The 24,243-nt window shown below is 42.6% G+C and overlaps 1 protein-coding gene across 1 annotated transcript in view; it reads left to right on the top strand.

Moving 5' to 3' along the window:
- Positions 1 to 1,983: 1,983 nt before the first annotated feature.
- LOC128844560 (putative short-chain dehydrogenase/reductase family 42E member 2) overlaps positions 1,984 to 24,243 on the top strand; it is a 36,921-nt gene continuing 14,661 nt past the window's right edge. The window contains 7 exon segments of the mRNA XM_054042395.1: positions 1,984 to 2,061; positions 5,369 to 5,513; positions 5,515 to 5,766; positions 15,864 to 15,959; positions 19,863 to 19,920; positions 22,091 to 22,209; positions 23,250 to 23,325. Of these exon segments, the coding sequence (XP_053898370.1) occupies positions 5,400 to 5,513; positions 5,515 to 5,766; positions 15,864 to 15,959; positions 19,863 to 19,920; positions 22,091 to 22,209; positions 23,250 to 23,325 (715 nt within the window). The 5' untranslated portion in view covers positions 1,984 to 2,061; positions 5,369 to 5,399.

Here is a 24,243-nt window from a genome sequence, read left to right on the forward strand (position 1 = left end):
TGACCAGGACCCAGGCAGTGAGTGGGCCACTGAAAATCAGCTTATGTGCCGCCTTCGGCACACATGTCATAGGTTGCCTACCCCTGGTCTAACTAAACCCTCTGAGTTTAATATAGGGTTATCTGGGTGAAAATGTATGGTACGTGATAAAAAAGAGATGAATAGTTCCTCCGTCCTAGCCTTGAACTCTCTGAAACTATGAAATTGTGCCTTGAAGAATCTCCCATTCCGACTGCCCTTTCTTGTAAAGGAAATCAAACTATGAACCTAGAAGGACACACAAAACAGCACTTGATCCTAGCACCATCTGTCCATTTCAGGGAATGGCCCAGTATGAACAGAATGAGTCCCTACCTGATTCTAAGCAGACCACAGAACTTTGAGTTAGTGTCCAAACTCTCACCCTCTTTCTGGGATTTGGCTTTATTGATAACATAAAAAACAAACAAAAACATAAATCTCAGATTAATTTTCCTGCATAAGGTCAACTGTCTCTAGGATTTCTCTCAAGTTGTTCTGCCTAGAGAACAACTCCCTCCTCTCTTAACTCCCAAATACAGCCAATGAGCTGGACCTGCCACAATGAGTCACAGCTTTCTGAAGGGTTCTAGCATATGCTAATAGGGTGGGTCAATAAAAGAACACTGCCATCCAGTTACATCCACCCAGGAAATATTTTTCCCTCTTGTCACATGATGTACTTGTTTTTTTTAGGGCCAAGAAAAATGGATGGAAACCATTCCCTCATGCCTTTTAATTTACCTCCCACACAGGACAACTGACAGCTTCACTGCAACAATAAAACAAAAATACACCCAAGATCATATAAGTGACTAGTAAAGATGGTCCCATGGCCATGTGTACAAAAGCCACTTTAAATAAACATTACCACCCCAGGTTATTCAGGCAAGAGACTGCCTCAGCCACCTATTTCCTTTTTAAATATATATATAAACAAGAGAAAAAGCATAAAATTAATCCACACCACAGACATTCCAACTATGCATAGGCATACTTAACTTGCTTTCTAAAAGAGAGATGATTTGTGCACTACTTACTAATTATTATTAATACATAAATTTATTGCTGCTCTACAATACATTGTAGTTGTATTTCTATATGATTCAGACTTTTTTTTTTTAAATTAAAAGATAGATATGGCAATGCTAGGATGAGGAAGACAAAGGTGGTAAGGCATGTACAAAAATGTGTTGAACTGTAAAGATCAAACAGAAAAATTTTAGGTTTTTCTTTAACCTGAAGAAGTCCTCCATTAATTGTTCATTGTATTTAAAAATACTGGACATTCAAATACATACTTAACACTGTTCTACATGAATTGTATATTAAACTGACAGCCAACAGAATTTCACCCATTTTGGAGGGAGATTTTTTCCCAGTGAGCATTTGTTTCAAATTATTTTCATCCCTCTTGGTATAATGGATTTTGTTGTGCATGATTCAGAGACGTTTAACATCTCTCGCACGTTTCTGAGACTGTTACACTGCCAACCACATTGTCGGTGATTAACCATCTCCCCCGCCCCAACTATCCCTTTTACAAAGCCTCCCAGTGTCAGACACGTATATTAGAGATAATATGGTAGAACTTCATTGTAAAATTATTACTATATCAACAAAAATCCTATAGTCATACGTGTGTAAAATAGTATATTAATGCTCCTCCGTGTCTCATCCTTGCTGCTACGTACACTTAATTGCGTTAGATCAATGAGAGCTGCTCCTTTTTTAGGAGGCGCTGCGAGCAGAAATTAACTGCCCTGCGACTGAGGTAAATACGGCCACGGTGTTACCTGGAGTAGGTAAGCGAAGTGGCCACACGGTACGCTCTGGCAAACGGCTCCCTCGGGATCCTAGGATGAGGGGCAGTTTTAAGAACCCGAAGATCTGAGCTCGTTTGGGGAATACGCTTCACTGGGGAACCCTGCTATGCCGGTGCTAATCGACATCCAGAGACAAGAGCGCTGACCCTCTCCCCAGCTTGCCAATGAGGACTCAGAATAATTAAATTTTAGTCTAACAACGAGGATCCTGCCCAAGGTAATTCCTGTTATCTGGGTATTTAAAATGGCAAATGGTTTGACTGTGACTGTGTGTACTGATGTACTTGATAGCTGTTATGCCTCTATCACCTCTAGATTGCAGTGGGGAAGTTAAAGATGCAGCCACAGTACTTGGACCTAGTCGCACATAGCCCTGAGTTTATTTACACTTATTAAATAGCCAGTCCAAATCCTACAAATTGACAGAAAGAGGAAAAAAGATGTTCTAAGTGCTAGAAGCAACTTTTTTCTGACAGGGAACTTTGCATAGGACTGAAAATTCAGCGAGCACTTTCTAAAAGCCTCTGAAGCTGATGGCTATAGTGATACTGACTTGTTTTGAAATGGATTTTGTGTAACATCTTCCTTGTAGTGAATGGAAGATCCTTGAGGAGCTCTCTAGTTTCTTGGAGATGAGACTAGACACTAGAAAGGCTTATTTGTGCTAGGTGTTAGCACTCAAAGTTGCACCCCTGAAACCATCTGTCCTGTATGTGTTAGGTTTGAAATGTATACAGTTCACCTAACTACATTTCAGATCCCTCCTTTCAGGCTGTCCTTATGCTAGAGGAAAAAATGATCAAAGGACAGCGAAAGGTTTGCTTCAAGATAAACTGTTTAATATGCACTTGTACAACTTAAATGTGTACAAGGGTATTTTGTATTTTCTTTTCTATTTTCAGTCCTTCCAAATAATTTCAGATATTGTCTCAATTTAGCACTTTCTATGTGTAAAATCAACAAATAGAAAATGTAAAGGTTTTCTGTATAATTTAAAAAATATAAAAAATAGTGAAAATAGAATGCACAAAAGCAAACTAATCAAAGGTACTAATGATGTGCAACTTTATATTGTCACAATGTTTCACAAAATTATAAGCAGTTATTTATTGCTGTAGAACTGAATATCAAGATTTATTGCCCCGAGGGAGATATTGACAAAAATGTCGATGAAAGAAGAATTCAAGATTTCTGAAACAAAACCCATTATAATTTAATTGGTGGTATATTCATTCATGTTTTCAGGCCTACAAACAGCTAGCCTAGAATTCCAGTTAACTGCATCAACTGCCAGTAGACTTTTGTGTTTTGAACTGTAACATTCTAAAAGCTAGATGAAGTTCGAACTCAACTGCACCCAATGAGTATGCCATCATTTGCAAATGTGCTGTTATTGGTTAATTTTGCTCCAGACTCCACTATTTTTTACCTCTAAGAAAGGAAATGCTAGAAATTACACTTAGAAAATTAAGTAACATCTAGTCCATCCCCTCAAGCAATGCATGAGTATGCCCTGAAATATAATCTCAAGAGTTTCAACACAGTCCATTTTTAAATGACTTAGGAATGAGGTTCTCACCACCTGTCTAGAAAATTTGTTCTGTCATCAAATAGACCTAGATAAGCAACTTTTCTTGATTTTCAGTTTAAAACATATTTTGCTCAATTTAACTGTACTATTTCTAGAAGCATACCATTTAATCAGTCTGAACCACGCTTCTCCTGCAACGTGCTACACTATTAAACAAGCTAAAATTCTAAGAGGATGGCATCATATGTGGAAGAAATGTTGACTAGCAGTTAGAGCACAGTATTGCTGGTCAGAAGTTCTGAATCTATTCCCTTTTCTTCCATTGACTAGCTGTGTGCATCAATGGTGTTCATCAGATCATTTCACCTTCCTGTTTGTCAGATTCCTGCATGTAAAATGGGTTAACACCTCCCTATCTTTCTGGCTTGCTGTGGGAATTAATTTAATTAATAGTTGTAAAGTACTTTGAAATCCTCAGAAGGAAGAAGTTACCCAAGTGTAAAATATTATGATTAATGTTATTAACTTGTCAAAACAATTCTTCACAAGCACATTGTTGTTTTGGTGGTTGTAGAGTTCTTTATGGTTATGACTTGAATTAAACTGATGTTTTGCTACTTGATTTGTTTGTCCAAGTCATTGGCATCATGTACCCTGCACTTTTGCTGCTAAGGAAACTACACATTTTTATATGATGGTAATTAGTATTTATAGAAATTCTCCCTTGTAAAGTTTCTAACATTTTAAATGAAGGTATACTTCCTTGGCCTCGTGTAGCATTCCCATGCAAATTTGCAAGGATCTCAAATAACTTATATCTTGAATATTTTGTTGAGAGATGGTGGGTTTATATGTGTAAATCCAATAATAATTACTCACAATAATTAAAAATGCTTAGACTCCATATTTTAAAATGCTGTACAAACATCATCTAATAGAACCTATTTATTTATGGATGGGAAAATAGTATCCTTGTTTCATAAACATGATTACTTATTTTACTTTCTAAATAAAAATATGGACACATTTATCTCTCTTTCTCTCTCTCTCTCTCTCTCTCTCTCTGAATTTATTAGTTTCCCTGAAAGGTGATGGATTGGCAGCCTTGTCCTATGTTATCCACAGTACAGCTATACAACAGGCAACAGCATTGCAAACTTCCTCACAGCAGCCCAATAACATGTTTCAACACCGACCACCTCAAGGGTTAAAACTATAAGTGCATTCAATACTTAGCTGTTGATTTTGAGGCATGGGCATCACTTTTCTCAGATTTTTCTGAGTGGAACAGTGCATGCATATTAATGCTTAGTTTACTGAATTGGGGAAGTTTTCTCCTTTAAAAAAAAAATGTAGAAACAAGGTGTTTTCTGTTCTTTCATATTGGACCCTGATAGTTTAAGATTCCAAATCAAGTTACGGGACCCTGGTCATAGGCTATGTGAGCCCCAAAGGGCAGTTTGAGCCTTTGTGATGTAGACATTTGACCACCAGGACCTGAATTGAGGCCAGCAGACACAATTTGAATAGACAACTAAACAGCCATTTATCTCAAAATGACGAAAATGTTGGTATCCACCATTATTCCTAATTTTGACCCAGAATGTGGAACACATCAATCCATACAAGAAATTTTGGACACTTTCTCATGCTCCTTGACTTCATAAAATATTAATATTTTCCTGTCATTCTGTATGCTGCCATCTCTGTAAACGACTGGTCAAATATACGCAAACTCTGTGAGGCCTTTTCATGATACTTTTTTAATTTAGAAAGCACACATGGAAAAGTTTTAACTGTCAAGCAGTAGGTGACAGTATGTCAGGTTTCCCAAATATCACCATTTTAACATCTGTATAATGTTACAAATATGGTAAAAGCAAAGTAAACAGAAGAAAGCTATAAAAATTTAACATAAATAAGCTTTTATATTGATTACCCTTTGACTTGGAAAGACTGGTTAATATTATTTTTCTTTATATCGTCTAAACAGGTTAAGCTAAAGAAAAACATTGCAGCCCTGAATGGAGCTTTTTAACATGAAACTTAGTGGAATTATCTGCACCCCAGAGCACCATGGAGCAATTTTCAACATGGGAAAAAAAATGTTTTGTGTGTCTGGTGATAGAAAATCGTATCGCATGTTGTAGACATGACCCAAAACATATAGCTAATGGGGTAGTGCCCCCCTGGAGCCAAACATCTGACTGTAATCTGAACCGACATGCTGGAGCACTGAATAAAAGAAGCATGAACACAGTAGTGACAGGAGGTGGAGGATACTTTGGATATAATTTGGGGTGTGCTCTTGCCAAATCAGGAGCCTTGGTTGTTCTGTTAGATATACAAGAGCCCATTTGGGAAATTCCTAATGGAGTAGTGTTTATCCAGGTATGATAAAAATACATGTTCACAACAATCAAATTAAGTTAATCTGTTTGATTTTTACGTAGTGTCTCAGCAGGACAGTTTTCACAAAACCCAGAACACTCAATCATAAATAATGTCAAATACCTTTTTAAAAATAAGGGTATGTCTACACTACGGGATTAATCCGAATTTAGATAATTCGGATTTGAGAAACAGGTTGTATAAAGTCGAAATGAGTGCGGCCACACTAGCACAGTAATTCGGTGGTGTGCGTCCAAGTACCGGGGCTAGCGTCGATTTCTGCACCGTTGCACTGTGGGTAGCAATTCCATAGCTATCCCATAGTTCCCGCAGTCTCCTGCGCCCATTGGGATTGTGGGTTAAGATCCCAGTGCCTGATGGGACAAAAAACATCGTCGCAGGTGGTTCTGGGTACAGCCTCACTCCCCCCCTCCCTCCCTCCCTGCATGAAAGCAACGGACGGCAGACAACCATTTTCGCGCCTTTTTTCCTGGGTGGGTGAACACTGCAGACTCCATACCACGGCAAGCATGGAGCCCGCTGAGGTCAAGACAGCACTCATGAATATTGCAAACACCTCGCGCGTTCTTGTGGAGTTTATGCTCAGCCAGGACCAGAAAAACGAGGCGAGGAGGCAGCGGCGGCGGCAGCGCAGCGACAAGCATGATGAGGACATGGACACGGACACGGACACAGAATTCAGTGAAACCACAGGCCCCAGTGCTTTGGAGATCATGTTGTTAATGGGGCAGATTCTATCCATGGAACGCCGATTCTGGGCAAGGGAAACAAGCACAGACTGGTGGGACCGCATAGTGTTGCAGGTCTGGGACGATTCCCAGTGGCTGCGGAACTTTCGCATGCGTAAGGGCACTTTCATGGAACTTTGTGACTTGCTTTCCCCTGCCCTGAAATGCCAGAATACCAAGATGAGAGCAGCCCTCACAGTTGAGAAGCGCGTGGCGATAGCCCTGTGGAAGCTTGCAACGCCAGACAGCTACCGGTCAGTCGGGAATCAATTTGGAGTGGGCAAATCTACGGTGGGGGCTGCTGTGATGCAAGTAGCCAAAGCAATCACTCAGGTGCTGCTACGAAAGTTAGTGACTCTGGGAAATGTGCAGGCTATAGTGGATGGTTTTGCTGCAATGGGATTCCCTAACTGTGGTGGGGCAATAGACGGAACCCATATCCCTATCTTGGCACCGGAGCACCAAGCCACCGAGTACATAAACCGCAAGGGGTACTTTTCAATGGTGCTGCAAGCACTTGTGGATCACAAGGGACGTTTCACCAACATCAACGCGGGCTGGGCGGGAAGGGTTCATGACGCTCGCGTCTTCAGGAACACTACTCTGTTTAAAGGGCTGCAGCAAGGGACTTACTTTCCGGACCAGAAAATAACCGTTGGGGATGTTGAAATGCCCATAGTTATTCTTGGGGACCCAGCCTACCCCTTAATGCCATGGCTTATGAAGCCATACACAGGCAGCCTGGACAGGAGTCAGGAGCTGTTTAACTACAGGCTAAGCAAGTGCAGAATGGTGGTAGAATGTGCATTTGGCCGTTTAAAAGGTCGCTGGCGTTCATTATTGACTCGCTCTGACCTCAGCCAAAGAAATCTCCCCATTGTTATTTCTGCTTGCTGTGTGCTCCACAATCTCTGTGAAAGTAAGGGGGAAACCTTTATGGCGGGGTGGGAGGCTGAGGCAAATCGCCTGGCTGCTGATTACGCGCAGCCAGACACCAGGGCGATTAGAAGATCACACCATGAAGCGCTGTGCATCAGAGAAGCTTTGAAAACCAGTTTCATGGCTGGCCAGGCTACCGTGTGAAATATCTGTTTGTTTCTCCTTCATGAAAACCCTCCCCCTTTACTGACTGATTTTCTGTAAGGAACCCACCCTGCCCCTTCCCCCAGCTTTCTTTCAAACCAAATAAAGTCACTATCATTTAAAAATCATTTATTCTTTATTAATAGATTAGAAAAAGAGGGAGGGAACCCGGGTGGTATTTGGGAGGAGGATTGCTGGGAAGGAAAAAGCCACAAAGAAAAGGTTAAAAAAATGACAGCCTTTTGCTTGGGCTGTCTACTGGGGTGGAATGGGAAGGTGTACGGAGCCTCCCCCCCCGCGTTCTTACACGTCTGGGTGAGGAGGATACGGAACATGGGGAGGGGGGAGGGTGGAACAGGGGCTGAAGCGGCAGTCTATTTTCCAGCAGCCGTTCCTGAACCTCCACCAGACGCCGGAGCAGCCCCAGCGTTGCATCCTTCATCCTCTGGTCTTCCTGCCGCCATCTCTCATCTCGATCGTCTCTCCTCTCCTCACGTTGGTCCCTCCTCTCCTCACGTTGGTCCCTCCTCTCCTCACGTTCACTGACTTCTTTCCTATACTTTGAAACTGTTTCCTTCCACTCATTCAGATGAGCTCTGTCACTCCTGCTGGATTGCATAATTTCAGAAAACATGTCCTCCCGCGTCTTCTTCTTACGACGCCTTATCTGTGATAACCTTCGGGATGGAGGAGGGAGGCTTGAGGAATTTGCAGCTGCTGTAGGGAGGGGAAAAAAGAGAGAATTGTTTTAAAAGCTACATTTTGCAGAACAATGCTTATACTCTTTCACGGTGACCAACACTGTTCACATTACATAGCACATGTGATTTCTGTGCAAGGTCGCATTTTGCCTCTTAATGCTGAGTGCTTGTGGCTTTGCTGCTAGAGATCACAGGTCTGGGCAACAGAATTCGGCTTGCATGCGGCCATGGTAAGCCATTGTTTTACAGCTTCTGCACCCTCCTTTCCCACATACCAAGCATAGCCTGTAGAGTGCTGCAGAAGCCTGGCCAATCTCAGCCAGTTGGGGGGGGGGCAGTGTGGGGGGGGCTTGTCTGGGCCCCTTCAGGCAAGTAGAGTGCTGCGGTTTTTCTGTTAACATTCAGCAGCACCAGAAAACAAACTAACCCCCCCCCCCCCGCCATGAATTCTCTGGGATGATCACGGTACCCCTCCCCCCACCGCATGGCTGGTATCAGGGAAGATCCCTGCAGGCACCAAACTACCCCCCCCCCCCCCGCCGCCGACCCCCCCCCCTCGCCATGAATTCTCTGGGATGATCACGGTACCCTCCCCCCACCGCGTGGCTGGTAACAGGGAAGAACCCTGCTAGCCAAACGCGGAAAACTTCAGGGCCAATTTCCCATCTGCGCTTGGCTAACTGCAGGGAAGGATTTATTTTCCGCCACAGGCAAACAGCCCAGTAGGAACGGCCACCTCTGTCCCCTTAATTAAGTTCCCGTATTTCAACCAGGTTACCAGGAGTGATATCACTCTCCTGAGGATTACACAACAAGATAAAGAACGGATGTTGCTTGAATGCCAGCAAACACCGGGACCATACGCTGCTAGGCTTTGTCAGGCAATGATACCAGATTACTTGCTGCAAGCATGGCGTGGTCAAGTGTCCTACCATGGAGGAGGGAATAAGGATGCACTGCCCAGAAACCTTCTGGCAAGGCTTTCGGAGTACCTCCAGGAGAGCTTCATGGAGATGTCCCTGGAGGATTTCCGCTCCATCCCCAGACACGTTAACAGACTTTTCCAGTAGCTACAGACTTTTCCAGTAGCTGAACTGACCGCGAATGCAAAGTCAGGCAAAGTAATCATTAAAAACCGTTTGCTTTTAAAACAAGTTTTATATTTTAAAAGGTAAACTCACCTGAGGTCCCTTCCATGGGGTCAGAGTCTTGGGTACTGGCTTGGGAGGCTTGGGAGGGTACTTCAGTCAGGGTGAGAAAAAGATCCTGGCTGTTGGGGAGAATGGAGTGCTGTGTGCTCTCTGCAAGCTCATCCTCCTCCTCCTCCTCCTCTACCCCATCGGCAGAATCCTCAGGCGTCGAGACTATCCCCGACCCAGAATCCACGAACAAAGGTGGGGTAGTGGTGGCAGCCCCCCCTAGAATTGCATGCAGCTCGGCGTAGTAGCGGCATGTCCGCGGCTCTGACCCGGAGCGACCGTTTGCCTCCTTTGTTTTTTGATAGGCTTGTCTGAGCTCCTTGACCTTCACGCGGCACTGCTCAGAGTCCCTATTGTGGCCTCTCTCCATCATGCCCTTGGAAATTTTTTCAAAAGTTTTTGCATTTCGTCTTTTAGAACGAAGTTCTGCAAGCACTGAATCCTCTCCCCATACAGCGATCAGATCCAGTACCTCCCTCACGGTCCATGCTGGTGCTCTTTTTCGATTATCAGCCTGCATGGTTACCTGTGCTGATGAGGTATCTGTGGTCACCTGTGCTCTCCACGCTGGGCAAACAGGAAATGAAGTTCAAATGTTCGCGGGGCTTTTCCTGTCTACCTGGCCAGTGCATCCGAGTTCGGATTGCTGTCCAGAGCGGTCACAATGATGCACTGTGGGATAGCTCCCGGAGGCCAATACCATCGAATTGCGGCCACACTAACCCTAATTCGAATTGCTAAAATCGATTTTGGCGCTACTCCGCTCGTTGGGGTGGAGTACAGAAATCGATTTAAAGGGCCCTTTACATCGAATTAAATGGCGTCGTTGTGTGGACGGTTACAGGGTTAATTCGAATTAAAGCTGATAAATCCGAATTAAAGTCGTAGTGTAGACCAGGCCTAAGGGTATGTCTACACTACGGGATTAATCCGAATTTAGATAATTCGGATTTGAGAAACAGGTTGTATAAAGTCGAAATGAGTGCGGCCACACTAGCACAGTAATTCGGTGGTGTGCGTCCAAGTACCGGGGCTAGCGTCGATTTCTGCACCGTTGCACTGTGGGTAGCAATTCCATAGCTATCCCATAGTTCCCGCAGTCTCCTGCGCCCATTGGGATTGTGGGTTAAGATCCCAGTGCCTGATGGGACAAAAAACATCGTCGCAGGTGGTTCTGGGTACAGCCTCACTCCCCCCCTCCCTCCCTCCCTGCATGAAAGCAACGGACGGCAGACAACCATTTTCGCGCCTTTTTTCCTGGGTGGGTGAACACTGCAGACTCCATACCACGGCAAGCATGGAGCCCGCTGAGGTCAAGACAGCACTCATGAATATTGCAAACACCTCGCGCGTTCTTGTGGAGTTTATGCTCAGCCAGGACCAGAAAAACGAGGCGAGGAGGCAGCGGCGGCGGCAGCGCAGCGACAAGCATGATGAGGACATGGACACGGACACGGACACAGAATTCAGTGAAACCACAGGCCCCAGTGCTTTGGAGATCATGTTGTTAATGGGGCAGATTCTATCCATGGAACGCCGATTCTGGGCAAGGGAAACAAGCACAGACTGGTGGGACCGCATAGTGTTGCAGGTCTGGGACGATTCCCAGTGGCTGCGGAACTTTCGCATGCGTAAGGGCACTTTCATGGAACTTTGTGACTTGCTTTCCCCTGCCCTGAAATGCCAGAATACCAAGATGAGAGCAGCCCTCACAGTTGAGAAGCGCGTGGCGATAGCCCTGTGGAAGCTTGCAACGCCAGACAGCTACCGGTCAGTCGGGAATCAATTTGGAGTGGGCAAATCTACGGTGGGGGCTGCTGTGATGCAAGTAGCCAAAGCAATCACTCAGGTGCTGCTACGAAAGTTAGTGACTCTGGGAAATGTGCAGGCTATAGTGGATGGTTTTGCTGCAATGGGATTCCCTAACTGTGGTGGGGCAATAGACGGAACCCATATCCCTATCTTGGCACCGGAGCACCAAGCCACCGAGTACATAAACCGCAAGGGGTACTTTTCAATGGTGCTGCAAGCACTTGTGGATCACAAGGGACGTTTCACCAACATCAACGCGGGCTGGGCGGGAAGGGTTCATGACGCTCGCGTCTTCAGGAACACTACTCTGTTTAAAGGGCTGCAGCAAGGGACTTACTTTCCGGACCAGAAAATAACCGTTGGGGATGTTGAAATGCCCATAGTTATTCTTGGGGACCCAGCCTACCCCTTAATGCCATGGCTTATGAAGCCATACACAGGCAGCCTGGACAGGAGTCAGGAGCTGTTTAACTACAGGCTAAGCAAGTGCAGAATGGTGGTAGAATGTGCATTTGGCCGTTTAAAAGGTCGCTGGCGTTCATTATTGACTCGCTCTGACCTCAGCCAAAGAAATCTCCCCATTGTTATTTCTGCTTGCTGTGTGCTCCACAATCTCTGTGAAAGTAAGGGGGAAACCTTTATGGCGGGGTGGGAGGCTGAGGCAAATCGCCTGGCTGCTGATTACGCGCAGCCAGACACCAGGGCGATTAGAAGATCACACCATGAAGCGCTGTGCATCAGAGAAGCTTTGAAAACCAGTTTCATGGCTGGCCAGGCTACCGTGTGAAATATCTGTTTGTTTCTCCTTCATGAAAACCCTCCCCCTTTACTGACTGATTTTCTGTAAGGAACCCACCCTGCCCCTTCCCCCAGCTTTCTTTCAAACCAAATAAAGTCACTATCATTTAAAAATCATTTATTCTTTATTAATAGATTAGAAAAAGAGGGAGGGAACCCGGGTGGTATTTGGGAGGAGGATTGCTGGGAAGGAAAAAGCCACAAAGAAAAGGTTAAAAAAATGACAGCCTTTTGCTTGGGCTGTCTACTGGGGTGGAATGGGAAGGTGTACGGAGCCTCCCCCCCCGCGTTCTTACACGTCTGGGTGAGGAGGATACGGAACATGGGGAGGGGGGAGGGTGGAACAGGGGCTGAAGCGGCAGTCTATTTTCCAGCAGCCGTTCCTGAACCTCCACCAGACGCCGGAGCAGCCCCAGCGTTGCATCCTTCATCCTCTGGTCTTCCTGCCGCCATCTCTCATCTCGATCGTCTCTCCTCTCCTCACGTTGGTCCCTCCTCTCCTCACGTTGGTCCCTCCTCTCCTCACGTTCACTGACTTCTTTCCTATACTTTGAAACTGTTTCCTTCCACTCATTCAGATGAGCTCTGTCACTCCTGCTGGATTGCATAATTTCAGAAAACATGTCCTCCCGCGTCTTCTTCTTACGACGCCTTATCTGTGATAACCTTCGGGATGGAGGAGGGAGGCTTGAGGAATTTGCAGCTGCTGTAGGGAGGGGAAAAAAGAGAGAATTGTTTTAAAAGCTACATTTTGCAGAACAATGCTTATACTCTTTCACGGTGACCAACACTGTTCACATTACATAGCACATGTGATTTCTGTGCAAGGTCGCATTTTGCCTCTTAATGCTGAGTGCTTGTGGCTTTGCTGCTAGAGATCACAGGTCTGGGCAACAGAATTCGGCTTGCATGCGGCCATGGTAAGCCATTGTTTTACAGCTTCTGCACCCTCCTTTCCCACATACCAAGCATAGCCTGTAGAGTGCTGCAGAAGCCTGGCCAATCTCAGCCAGTTGGGGGGGGGGCAGTGTGGGGGGGGCTTGTCTGGGCCCCTTCAGGCAAGTAGAGTGCTGCGGTTTTTCTGTTAACATTCAGCAGCACCAGAAAACAAACTAACCCCCCCCCCCCGCCATGAATTCTCTGGGATGATCACGGTACCCCTCCCCCCACCGCATGGCTGGTATCAGGGAAGATCCCTGCAGGCACCAAACTACCCCCCCCCCCCCCGCCGCCGACCCCCCCCCCTCGCCATGAATTCTCTGGGATGATCACGGTACCCTCCCCCCACCGCGTGGCTGGTAACAGGGAAGAACCCTGCTAGCCAAACGCGGAAAACTTCAGGGCCAATTTCCCATCTGCGCTTGGCTAACTGCAGGGAAGGATTTATTTTCCGCCACAGGCAAACAGCCCAGTAGGAACGGCCACCTCTGTCCCCTTAATTAAGTTCCCGTATTTCAACCAGGTTACCAGGAGTGATATCACTCTCCTGAGGATTACACAACAAGATAAAGAACGGATGTTGCTTGAATGCCAGCAAACACCGGGACCATACGCTGCTAGGCTTTGTCAGGCAATGATACCAGATTACTTGCTGCAAGCATGGCGTGGTCAAGTGTCCTACCATGGAGGAGGGAATAAGGATGCACTGCCCAGAAACCTTCTGGCAAGGCTTTCGGAGTACCTCCAGGAGAGCTTCATGGAGATGTCCCTGGAGGATTTCCGCTCCATCCCCAGACACGTTAACAGACTTTTCCAGTAGCTACAGACTTTTCCAGTAGCTGAACTGACCGCGAATGCAAAGTCAGGCAAAGTAATCATTAAAAACCGTTTGCTTTTAAAACAAGTTTTATATTTTAAAAGGTAAACTCACCTGAGGTCCCTTCCATGGGGTCAGAGTCTTGGGTACTGGCTTGGGAGGCTTGGGAGGGTACTTCAGTCAGGGTGAGAAAAAGATCCTGGCTGTTGGGGAGAATGGAGTGCTGTGTGCTCTCTGCAAGCTCATCCTCCTCCTCCTCCTCCTCTACCCCATCGGCAGAATCCTCAGGCGTCGAGACTATCCCCGACCCAGAATCCACGAACAAAGGTGGGGTAGTGGTGGCAGCCCCCCCTAGAATTGCATGCAGCTCGGCGTAGTAGCGGCATGTCCGCGGCTCTGACCCGGAGCGACCGTTTGCCTCCTTTGTTTTTTGATAGGCTTGTCTGAGCTCCTTGACCTTCACGCGGCACTGCTCAGAGTCCCTATTGTGGCCTCTCTCCATCATGCCCTTGGAAATTTTTTCAAAAGTTTTTGCATTTCGTCTTTTAGAACGAAGTTCTGCAAGCACTGAATCCTCTCCCCATACAGCGATCAGATCCAGTACCTCCCTCACGGTCCATGCTGGTGCTCTTTTTCGATTATCAGCCTGCATGGTTACCTGTGCTGATGAGGTATCTGTGGTCACCTGTGCTCTCCACGCTGGGCAAACAGGAAATGAAGTTCAAATGTTCGCGGGGCTTTTCCTGTCTACCTGGCCAGTGCATCCGAGTTCGGATTGCTGTCCAGAGCGGTCACAATGATGCACTGTGGGATAGCTCCCGGAGGCCAATACCATCGAATTGCGGCCACACTAACCCTAATTCGAATTGCTAAAATCGATTTTGGCGCTACTCCGCTCGTTGGGGTGGAGTACAGAAATCGATTTAAAGGGCCCTTTACATCGAATTAAATGGCGTCGTTGTGTGGACGGTTACAGGGTTAATTCGAATTAAAGCTGATAAATCCGAATTAAAGTCGTAGTGTAGACCAGGCCTAAGACTCCTCCACAACTTCCATAGCACTTTAATCAATAGACTATACAAAACGTGAACTACTGTATTTACAGTGAGAAAGCAATGAAGTCTGGTGTCTAGAACAGGTTTCTATTCCTGACTCTACAAATAATTCTCCTTGTAACTTTTAGCAAGTCACTTCACCTATCTGTGCTTTGATTTAACCATCTGTAAAATTTGTATGATACTATTTCCCTATTTCACAGGGGTGTTCTAAAGCTAAAGGAATTAATTTTTGTGAAGTGTATTGCTCTCCTCGGAAGAAAGTTGTTATAATATCATTACAAAGTATTAAAATGGGCCTGATTTTCAGCCCCCGGCTTCCACGAGTGTGATAAATGAAGGGGGGTGGGGGTAGCTCCCTTTGATGGACACCCACCCAGCCAGTTAGCTGTAAAATACCTATTGATAGCTGTTCTTTACTTGCTTTACCTGTAAAGGGTTAAAAAGTCCCCCAGGTAAAGAAAAAAAGTGGGCACCTGACCAAAAGAGACAATGGGAAGGCTAGAACTTTTTAAAATGGGAAAAGAAACTTTCCCTTTGTCTGTTGTTCTCTGGGCTGCAGGGACACGGAGCAGCAATGCTATAAGCACTGCAGGAGGAATGCTGTGTAAGGTTTGAACCAGGTATGAAAAAGTATCTTCCATACCTAGAAGAAATAATTTGGATAGGGAATGTTTAGTCAGACGCTATCAGGTTCATTTTTTATTTTGGCTTGTGGATCTCCTCTGTGCTTACACCTAATGCTTTTGTCAGCTACCAAGAGGGATTTTACTACTAACTGGCTGGCTGAGTGTCCATCAAAGGGAGCTATCCCTCCCCCTTTATTTATCACAAGTGTATGCACAATTTCATGCATGCATTTTATGGGTAATAACAGCTCCATGGTAAACTCTAAACTGTAGTTTTGTGATCAGATTCAAAATATCTTTCCATATATATTGCAGGCTGATGTGAGGGATTATGATGCCCTATTTGCAATTTGTGAAGGGGCTGACTGTGTGTTTCATGCAGCTGCATATGGAATGTCAGGAATAGAGCAAGTGAGTACAATTATCTCATGTGTCTTTCTATCTGAATCCTTATTGAATCAACGTTAAGTTAGTATGTGAGATCTGTGGTTATCATAGCACCATATTTCAGATTTCTGAGCACTCCGATGAAAAGAGCAAATTCCTATCCCAGCACTCCGGTCTCCCAATAACCAGGATTTTTACTTAAGTCCATCTTCTTCTCAGGTACACCAATTCACCACCCTCAACACACCTCTTTTCTTATCCTGTGTGCAAGGTGCTTATATTAACGTCTGCTCAGTGCAGAGGATTAAATACTCATGTCCATCTGTAGCTTCCATTCAACCTCTCTCACTGCCTGTTGTGCACAGTTTTAAGAACTCACAGGATCAAGAACACAATATATTGAACATCATAGTTTTAAAGAGCTACCTATCAAAAGTATTTCTTGAAATGTTTGTCTTTTTGTAAATTGCCAGTTATTTATGAATAGATTATCATATTAGTGACCATATCCAGCCTCTATCAATCACTTAAAGTTTTATTTACAGTGATAGTTAAGACATATAACTTTTCTAACTTTGAGTGGTGAAAATTTGAGCTGTGGGTAATAAGAAGAGATTTAAGCCATTGTCTAAAATGGCATTAACCCAGTGTTGTTCAAAAGTGTAAGATTTTAAAACTTCTTTGCATGTTTCATCTCAGATTGATTACTCAGTTTTTCATTGAAAGTTAACATTTGAGTGTTATTTCCTACAGTTGCCTGCTCTTATAATAATCAATTCCACACCTTTCCCTACCCTGTGCTAATAACCAGTGGTCTGTAAACTACTCTGAGGCCTTGATCCTGCAAATCCTTGTACAGTACACAGCCCAGAGCACATACTTAATTGTGCCCTACCACAAGAGAGAACTGTGACTGTGCATGGGTACAAGTAAGTTAAGCACTAGGCTTAGCTGTCCACAATAATTGATAGTGTCAAAGCTTCTGCATATCTTCTTCCTTACTATCAAGAGCACAGGTTTAAAAAGTGCAGGATGGGGAGAGAACAAGCATTTCTGAAGAGATGTGGCTTATATGTGATCCTCAGCATGGAAATGAAGCGCTTAGCATCACACTCCCCAGCTTGGTTCTACTGCTACTATTAGGCAGAGTAACTTGACATTTATTTGGGATTGGATGGCTCTGGACTCTCTGTTCTGTGCATCACATTTAACCTTGCATTTACCTGTGCAACAATCTGCACCTGTGCTGTACAAGATCAAGAAACAAATTATATTTTAGTTTACCCAAATATAAGTAAGAATCAAATGTCAATGCAAATAATTATATATATTCAACACCATCTGCATATCAGAAAAATAGTTCCATCAATGCACATTTAAACAGTAAATTTACTGATTATTGTAATTATTTTTTAAACTTATAAAATGCTCCCTTCTGTAGATCTCAGGACACATACCTGATGTTACTAAAACTTATATCGATACAAATAAATCATCTTCTATCATGCTAGAAAAATAATAATCTCCACAGATAAACAATCTACCTCCCACTCCTTCTTACTCCTTTTTTATTCCACATTATTCATACCTTATCTACCTGCCACATCAGGCAGATGCCTGAATGAAGAGAAGGTCCTTGTATTGTCCCCAAAACACCAAAAGACTCTCAGACTTGCTGATGCTACAAATTCCAACTTCCATCACCTCCCCCAAGAATAACCTCCCACAAGCTCCATCCTATTTAAAGCATGTCTCAGCTGATCCTAACTGTCATGGCAGATGACACGAAGAGAGATAGCCTAGGCACAAAAAATATGGAACTGTATTGATCTAAAACCAAAGCTTTGAATTGTTTACTGTGTAGTGATTAGGAAGCTCAGGAATCTGTTAAATAACAGATGTAATAAGTCCCATTTGCTAATACCAACTCACTTCAAGGACAGCTCATTGTACAGTGCACTGTAGTAATTCAATCTAAAATGATGACTGTAAATCACTGTATCAAGATCCTAAAAAAGGTCACAAACACCTCGTTGAGTGCAGATGGGAGTAGGTACTCCTGGCCACCTGAGTTCCAAGGAGCAAACAGGAATCCAAGGGAACCTCTGCATTGCAAATCTTGAACAAAAATTGAAGAAATCTCCTCAATAAAGGGGATAGGAATCACCCCTGTGATAATCTCAAAATCCTTCAACTAAATCACTATTATCAGTTCCATCTTACCAAGATTGAATGTATCCAGCTTATTCTCCTCTATATCCCGGTCTCAGGCAGCTACTGGGAAATCATAGTTACCACCCCAAGTCCAATACTTATGAAAACAAGACACAGAGAAGTGTTATCTGCAAACTTTTAACACTGCAACTCAAACTGCTTTGTGATTTTTTTCCCCCCATCCCCTTCCCCCCACACACACACACACTCTTTCTTATATACACTGACAAGGAAGACTAATAAAACTGAGCTTTGAAGAACCCCACATAAGTAGCATAAATTGTACACTACTTCCCTTTGCACCCTTCCAGACAGGTAGGAATTAATCCAGTCAGGAACACTACTGTCCTTCCCAGCTAATGTCTTAAAATGAGTTAACAAAACTTCATGTTTAACAGGATAAAAGGCTATTGTCAAAGATAAAAGAATCAGCATGGACCTCTGATTGTTTTCCATTCCCTACAAAATAATCAACCTACAAGACCAGTGCCACCCAGAGGCATTCAAGCTAAATGATTGAAGGGCATCAAAGAAAGCTAAGGACTCTAGATGGCACCAGAGTTGTCTTGCCATAGCCTTCTGGTGTTGACAGTCTTTCCCAGAAAGGGAAGACTAGAGAACACAAACTCAGATAGACTGAAATCCTGCTTATACGAAAGTGTTGTAGAATGAAATTCTCAAGTTGATTCAGTGTGTTGCTGTGTACAAACTGCAGCTCTAGTTATAGTGAATTTGTTCCTTTAGTGTTCTTGTACCGGGGATGGGGAAGTGACTTCACTATCTGAGGCTCCAAAAATAACCTGGGAGCAACCAAGGACTTTCAGCTAGGAAGTGTCAGTGAAGTGCTGTTTAGGGGTTAGAGCACTGCACTGGGAGACAGGAGAGTAGGGTTCACAGCATTGCCACTGACTCAATGTGTGACTTTGGGCAAGTCACTTCACCTATCTGTTCTGCCCTCAGTAAAAGAGGGATAATGATACTTACCTACCTCACAATTTTGTTGTGAGGTTTAACTATTTATGTCCAAATCTCACTGAGTGCATATCATAACCGTAGTTAAGTCTTCCCCACAATCTCTGAACTTACATTTATAAATATAAATATACCTATTAAAAAACAGGAATAATATACTCCAGCTAAGTTGATGGGAAGACTGAAACCTGAATTAAATTATTACAATCGCTGCTGTATTTAAATTCGCAACTGTCCACAATTAGTAGGTAGAATATTGTCAAAGCTAAGAAAACTTCTCCCTGATGTATGATCCTTAGAAAGAAACTGAGGGTTAAAATAATAACGTTAAAAAACCCAAGCCTTCTTGAATAAAATAAAATACTCCCCAACACTTTAATTAAAACAGCAACATAATCATCTTTGCTAGACATTATAGTTTAATTATTTTGTCATTGTACAGCACAAATTCACTGAATAGATACCTCTGAATACAGAGAACTGACCATTGAATTCCTACTGTAACATGTATATTTAAAATCCTCCTTTCTGTATGCTTGTTTTAGGATACATTGTTACATTTTTAAATGAAAAGTTATTTTGAACAGAAAAAACAAAGCGTTTTGTTTCAAAAACATCAAAACAGGATGCAAACCAATTATTCCCAGAAACAATTTTTGTTTTAAAAATTGACAGACCAGCTCTAGGACTGAATGTAAAGTGTGAGATTATTCAGGAACTGTACAATCTCTCTTTTTCTAGCTACAAAAAGAAAAGATTGAATCTATAAATGTTGGTGGGACAAAACTCATAATTGAAGGTATGTATCTAGATGTCTCTTTGTGTATTGGCTATTTGGCATAGTTAAACTATTTCTTAGTATATATTTTATATGGAAAATGTCATTTGTTTCACACAGTACTAAGACAGCACACCTGGGTTCTGTAACTGTCTCTGTCTCAAGACATTCTGTGTAAACTTGGCCAAGACACTAAAGCCAAACAGAAACACTGGGTGCTGGAGAACTGTGCAGGGGCAAGCAGGAGGAATCTATATTCATCCCACCCAAGCTTCAGAGTAGGCTGCTCCATAGGGGCCACTGGACACTGTTTCCCTAGCCATGTTGTCACACAAAACCTCTTTCACAGAATTAAATTAACAGAGGATCCATGTACTGTTGGACTGAGACTCATTTGCTCAGCAGATGGATCTAACAAATCTTTATTAAGGCAAAACCCTCAGCAAGTAATGATCAATTACTCACAAGTAGGAAGCTCCCAGTGCCATCACAGTGGCCTCCAGCACCAGACAACACAGCTTCAACCTCCCTTTTTACATAAACTTATTTATAACTTTTAGTTATCTTTTTTTATACATATGTATTAGTCTCTCATTTCCATGTTAACTCTCCTCCCCCATCAGTACAGGTTTAGTGTCAGTTCAAACTGCTCTTTCCCAGCTTTCTAGTTACTTTATATTTTATTTTTCTCACAAACATGGTTACTCTGCAATTTCTTACACATGCACAACACTAAACATGATCACTAGCCCCAATCCTACATCATCCCAAACCCCCTCACTCGGGAAAAGCTGGGACCATTTCAGAGATGCCATTCCTCACCTCCTGCACCCTCTGCACAAAGCCACCAGCATCCCCTCACATCAGGATGACACTATTAATCTCTCGCCGCTTCTTATCAGTAAAATGGATATAATAATACCTCTCTCCTTCATATGGGTGTTGTGAGATTTGAAACAATTATTCAGTGTATGAAAAAGGCGTTTATATTATCACATAGAAGGTGCTCTGTGAGTGCCAGGATTACTTTTATTATTACTTTACCCTATTAAGACTACAGATATCCACATAAGTGAAAGCTTCCCTTTTATTTTACTTTGTACCTGGAAACTCCTTACCCAAACTCATGTTTGTTTTTATTAAATTTTAGTCTTTTACCAACAATCTCAGGAAAATTATGATAAACAATTTTCAGATTCTCTCATTTCCAGATATGGCTTTTCAAACTGAATTGCATACATTGTGGCTCAGCTTCTGTACCTCTCTTCTTTATTCCCAAAATATAATGACATTTATGCTGCAAAAACATGATTGGTTTGTACCCATATTCTGCCTGTCTGTGACCCCTTGTACAGCTTGTTCCTCTCCCCTCAGAGTATTCTTCTCAAGAGCTGAGTGGAGGTTAGTATTTGGGGCCACAATCAAGGGCATATCTGCTCAAACATGGAGATCATGCCCCTGGATCCCTAAACTCTGCTCCTCAACACCCTCTCCAGCCATGGAGGACTTACAGAACGTTGTGTCTCCAGAGGTTTGTAGGAAAGCCAGAAAAAAGGAGGAACAGTTCTACCCCTTGATTGCAACCTGGCAGTAGCTTTTCATTAGCATGTTTAGTCTGACACAAGAATTAGCATTCATTTATTTGGAAGGAATTAACTATTTTCATAGTTTTATGAGCAGTTCTTCCTGCTATCATCCTACTAGCTTGTGAATATATAGTGGGCTGGCATTAGAGTAGTTGTGCTACTTCTATCGTAGTTAACTGGGGCCCAATCCCCTCTCCTAACAGAAAAGTTCTAGCCTTCTACAAAACCATAATGTTCAATTACAGGATATTCAGTCAGAATGTGATGCCAAATTATAAAGAACTTGGGATCATTTGAAATGCATAGAGTTACAGTATATAAATGTACGATATTATTATAAATTCCCAAACAATCCTAAAATGGAAAGATTACTCTTATAATATATGTGACTGTTGTTTTAGAAAAGGCTTATTTCCTGTTCATGTAGGTTACCTGTTCTGTTCATTCCCTCTGAAGCATCTGGCATTGGCCAATATCGGAAGACAGGAAACTGGGCTAGATGGACCTTTGGTCTGACCCAGTATGGCCATTCTTATGTTCTAGGTTATTTATTTTCTTATTATTCCAATTTCTATTGAAATAATTTACTTTGCATATCACTGCAGTCTGCAAACAACAGAACATCCCCAGATTGATATATACTAGTACAGTGAACGTGGTCTTTGGAGGGAATCCCATTGAAGATGGCGATGAGGAAACTGTGCCATATTTTCCACTAGAAAAGGTATTTTGCCTGTACTTTTTGTTCCATGTTTTCTCTATTTTATTGCTTTGCTCTGTTATTTCTGAACAACATTGGACACAAAAAGATAAGAAAAAAGAAAAATCTTCTGTTTTTTAAAATTGTATATACATTTGAGAACCAATGTAATTATTTTAAGTAACTATTAGTATATACTTTGCCATCAAGGCCCAGACTATAGAAAGGAATCCATGAGGGTGCTTATGCTCATGCAGACTCCCATTGTAGTTAATACAGATCAACAAGGATATAAAGGTCCCCTTGTATGGATTAGGGTGTATCTGAGTCTTTATATTAATTATTTTTATTTATATACCTGTTATCTATTTTCAAAATCAATGCTGAAATGGAAAAACTGCACTTTTTATTATGGGATGGTTGTCTTTAATAAGAAAGCAAACATTGTCAGTTCATGTAAATTTTTATTTTTCCTATCTTCTCTTTCCATTAAAATACTTCTTTTGATATAATGCAGTGCCTAGCTACCACTATGATTCATACACTATAGATGGGCAGACAAAATAGTTTTTAAAAAGGTTATTCTGAATAACTTGCGGGGGGGGGGGGAGTAAACACTTAGTAAATTAAGCTCACACTACAAGAAAAGCAAACACAAGAATTCTCATCTAATCATTAACTCATACAATAAAAAATCATAAATATTTTGAGTGGTTTTTCTACTACTACAGAAACACATTCAAATTTAAAAATATTAAGCAATTAAAATCTGAGTAACACTATTATAACAATATTTTACATTGTTATAAGATTTAAAATATTTCTTCAAATGGACTACAGTTAACTGGATATCCAGATTCGTATAGGCAAACTTGTCTGCTTCACTTATAAAACAATAATTTAGGCATACTAAATTAGTACCCCCACAACTTCTTAATTTTGAGACGCTGTTACAGAGCTGATGACAAGAAACCAGTTTGACAGAAGTTTATTTGTGTCATTTACAGAGTATATTGATGTAATTAAACAAAACCATAATATTTGCTCTTTTTTTTTTTTTTTAGCATATTGACCATTATTCCAAGACCAAATCAATTGCTGACCAAATGGTACTAGCAGCTAATGGAACTCCAGTAGCAGGTACTTTTCAATTAACTTCAGCCATTAACACCATACTGGGATTTATTACTTCTCCTGATGTCATATCTAACTGACATGTATATATGTGTTTTCCTCGAGTTGACAAGATCATTGTGGATATTTCTCTGAAAATATCCACTCAATGTGCAGCAGCAGTCAAAAAGCTAACAGAATGTTGGGAATCATTAAGAAAGGCATAGATAATACGACAGAAAATATCATGTTGCCTCTATAGAAATCCATGGTACGCCAACATCTTGAATACTGAGTTAAGATGTGGTCACCCCATCTGAAAAAAGATACATTGGAATTGGAAAAGGTTTGCAAAAGGGCAACAAAAATGATTAGGGGTATGGAACAGCTTCCGTATGAGGCGAGATGAATAAACTTGTGACTTTTCAGCTTGGAAAAGAGATGACTAAGGGGGGGGATATGATAGAGGTTTATAAAATCATGACAGATGTGGAGAAAGTTAATAAGGAAGTGTTATTTACTCCTTCTCATAACACAAGAACCAGGGGTCACCAAATGAAATTAATAGGCAGCAGGTTTAAAACAAACAAAAGGAAGTATTTCTTCACACAATGCACACTCCACCTGTGGAACTCTTTGCCAGAGGATGTTGTGAAGGCCAAGACTATAACAGGGTTCAAAAAAGAACTAGATAAATTCCTGGAGGATAGGTCCATCAATAGCTATTAGCCAGGATGGGCAGGGATGGTGTCCCTAGCCTCTGTTTGCCAGAGGCTGGGAATGAGCGACAGGTGGTGGATCACTTGATGATTGCCTATTCTGTTTGTTCCCTCTGGGGCATGTGGCATTGGCTGCTATCAGAAGACAGGATACTGCACTTTTGGTCTGACCCACTATGGTCATTCTTATGTTTTATGTTCTTATACTCACAGATTTATAGAAAGA

This window comes from Malaclemys terrapin, chromosome 10, assembly GCF_027887155.1.
Source record: "Malaclemys terrapin pileata isolate rMalTer1 chromosome 10, rMalTer1.hap1, whole genome shotgun sequence".
NCBI classification, from domain to species: Eukaryota; Metazoa; Chordata; order Testudines; family Emydidae; genus Malaclemys; species Malaclemys terrapin.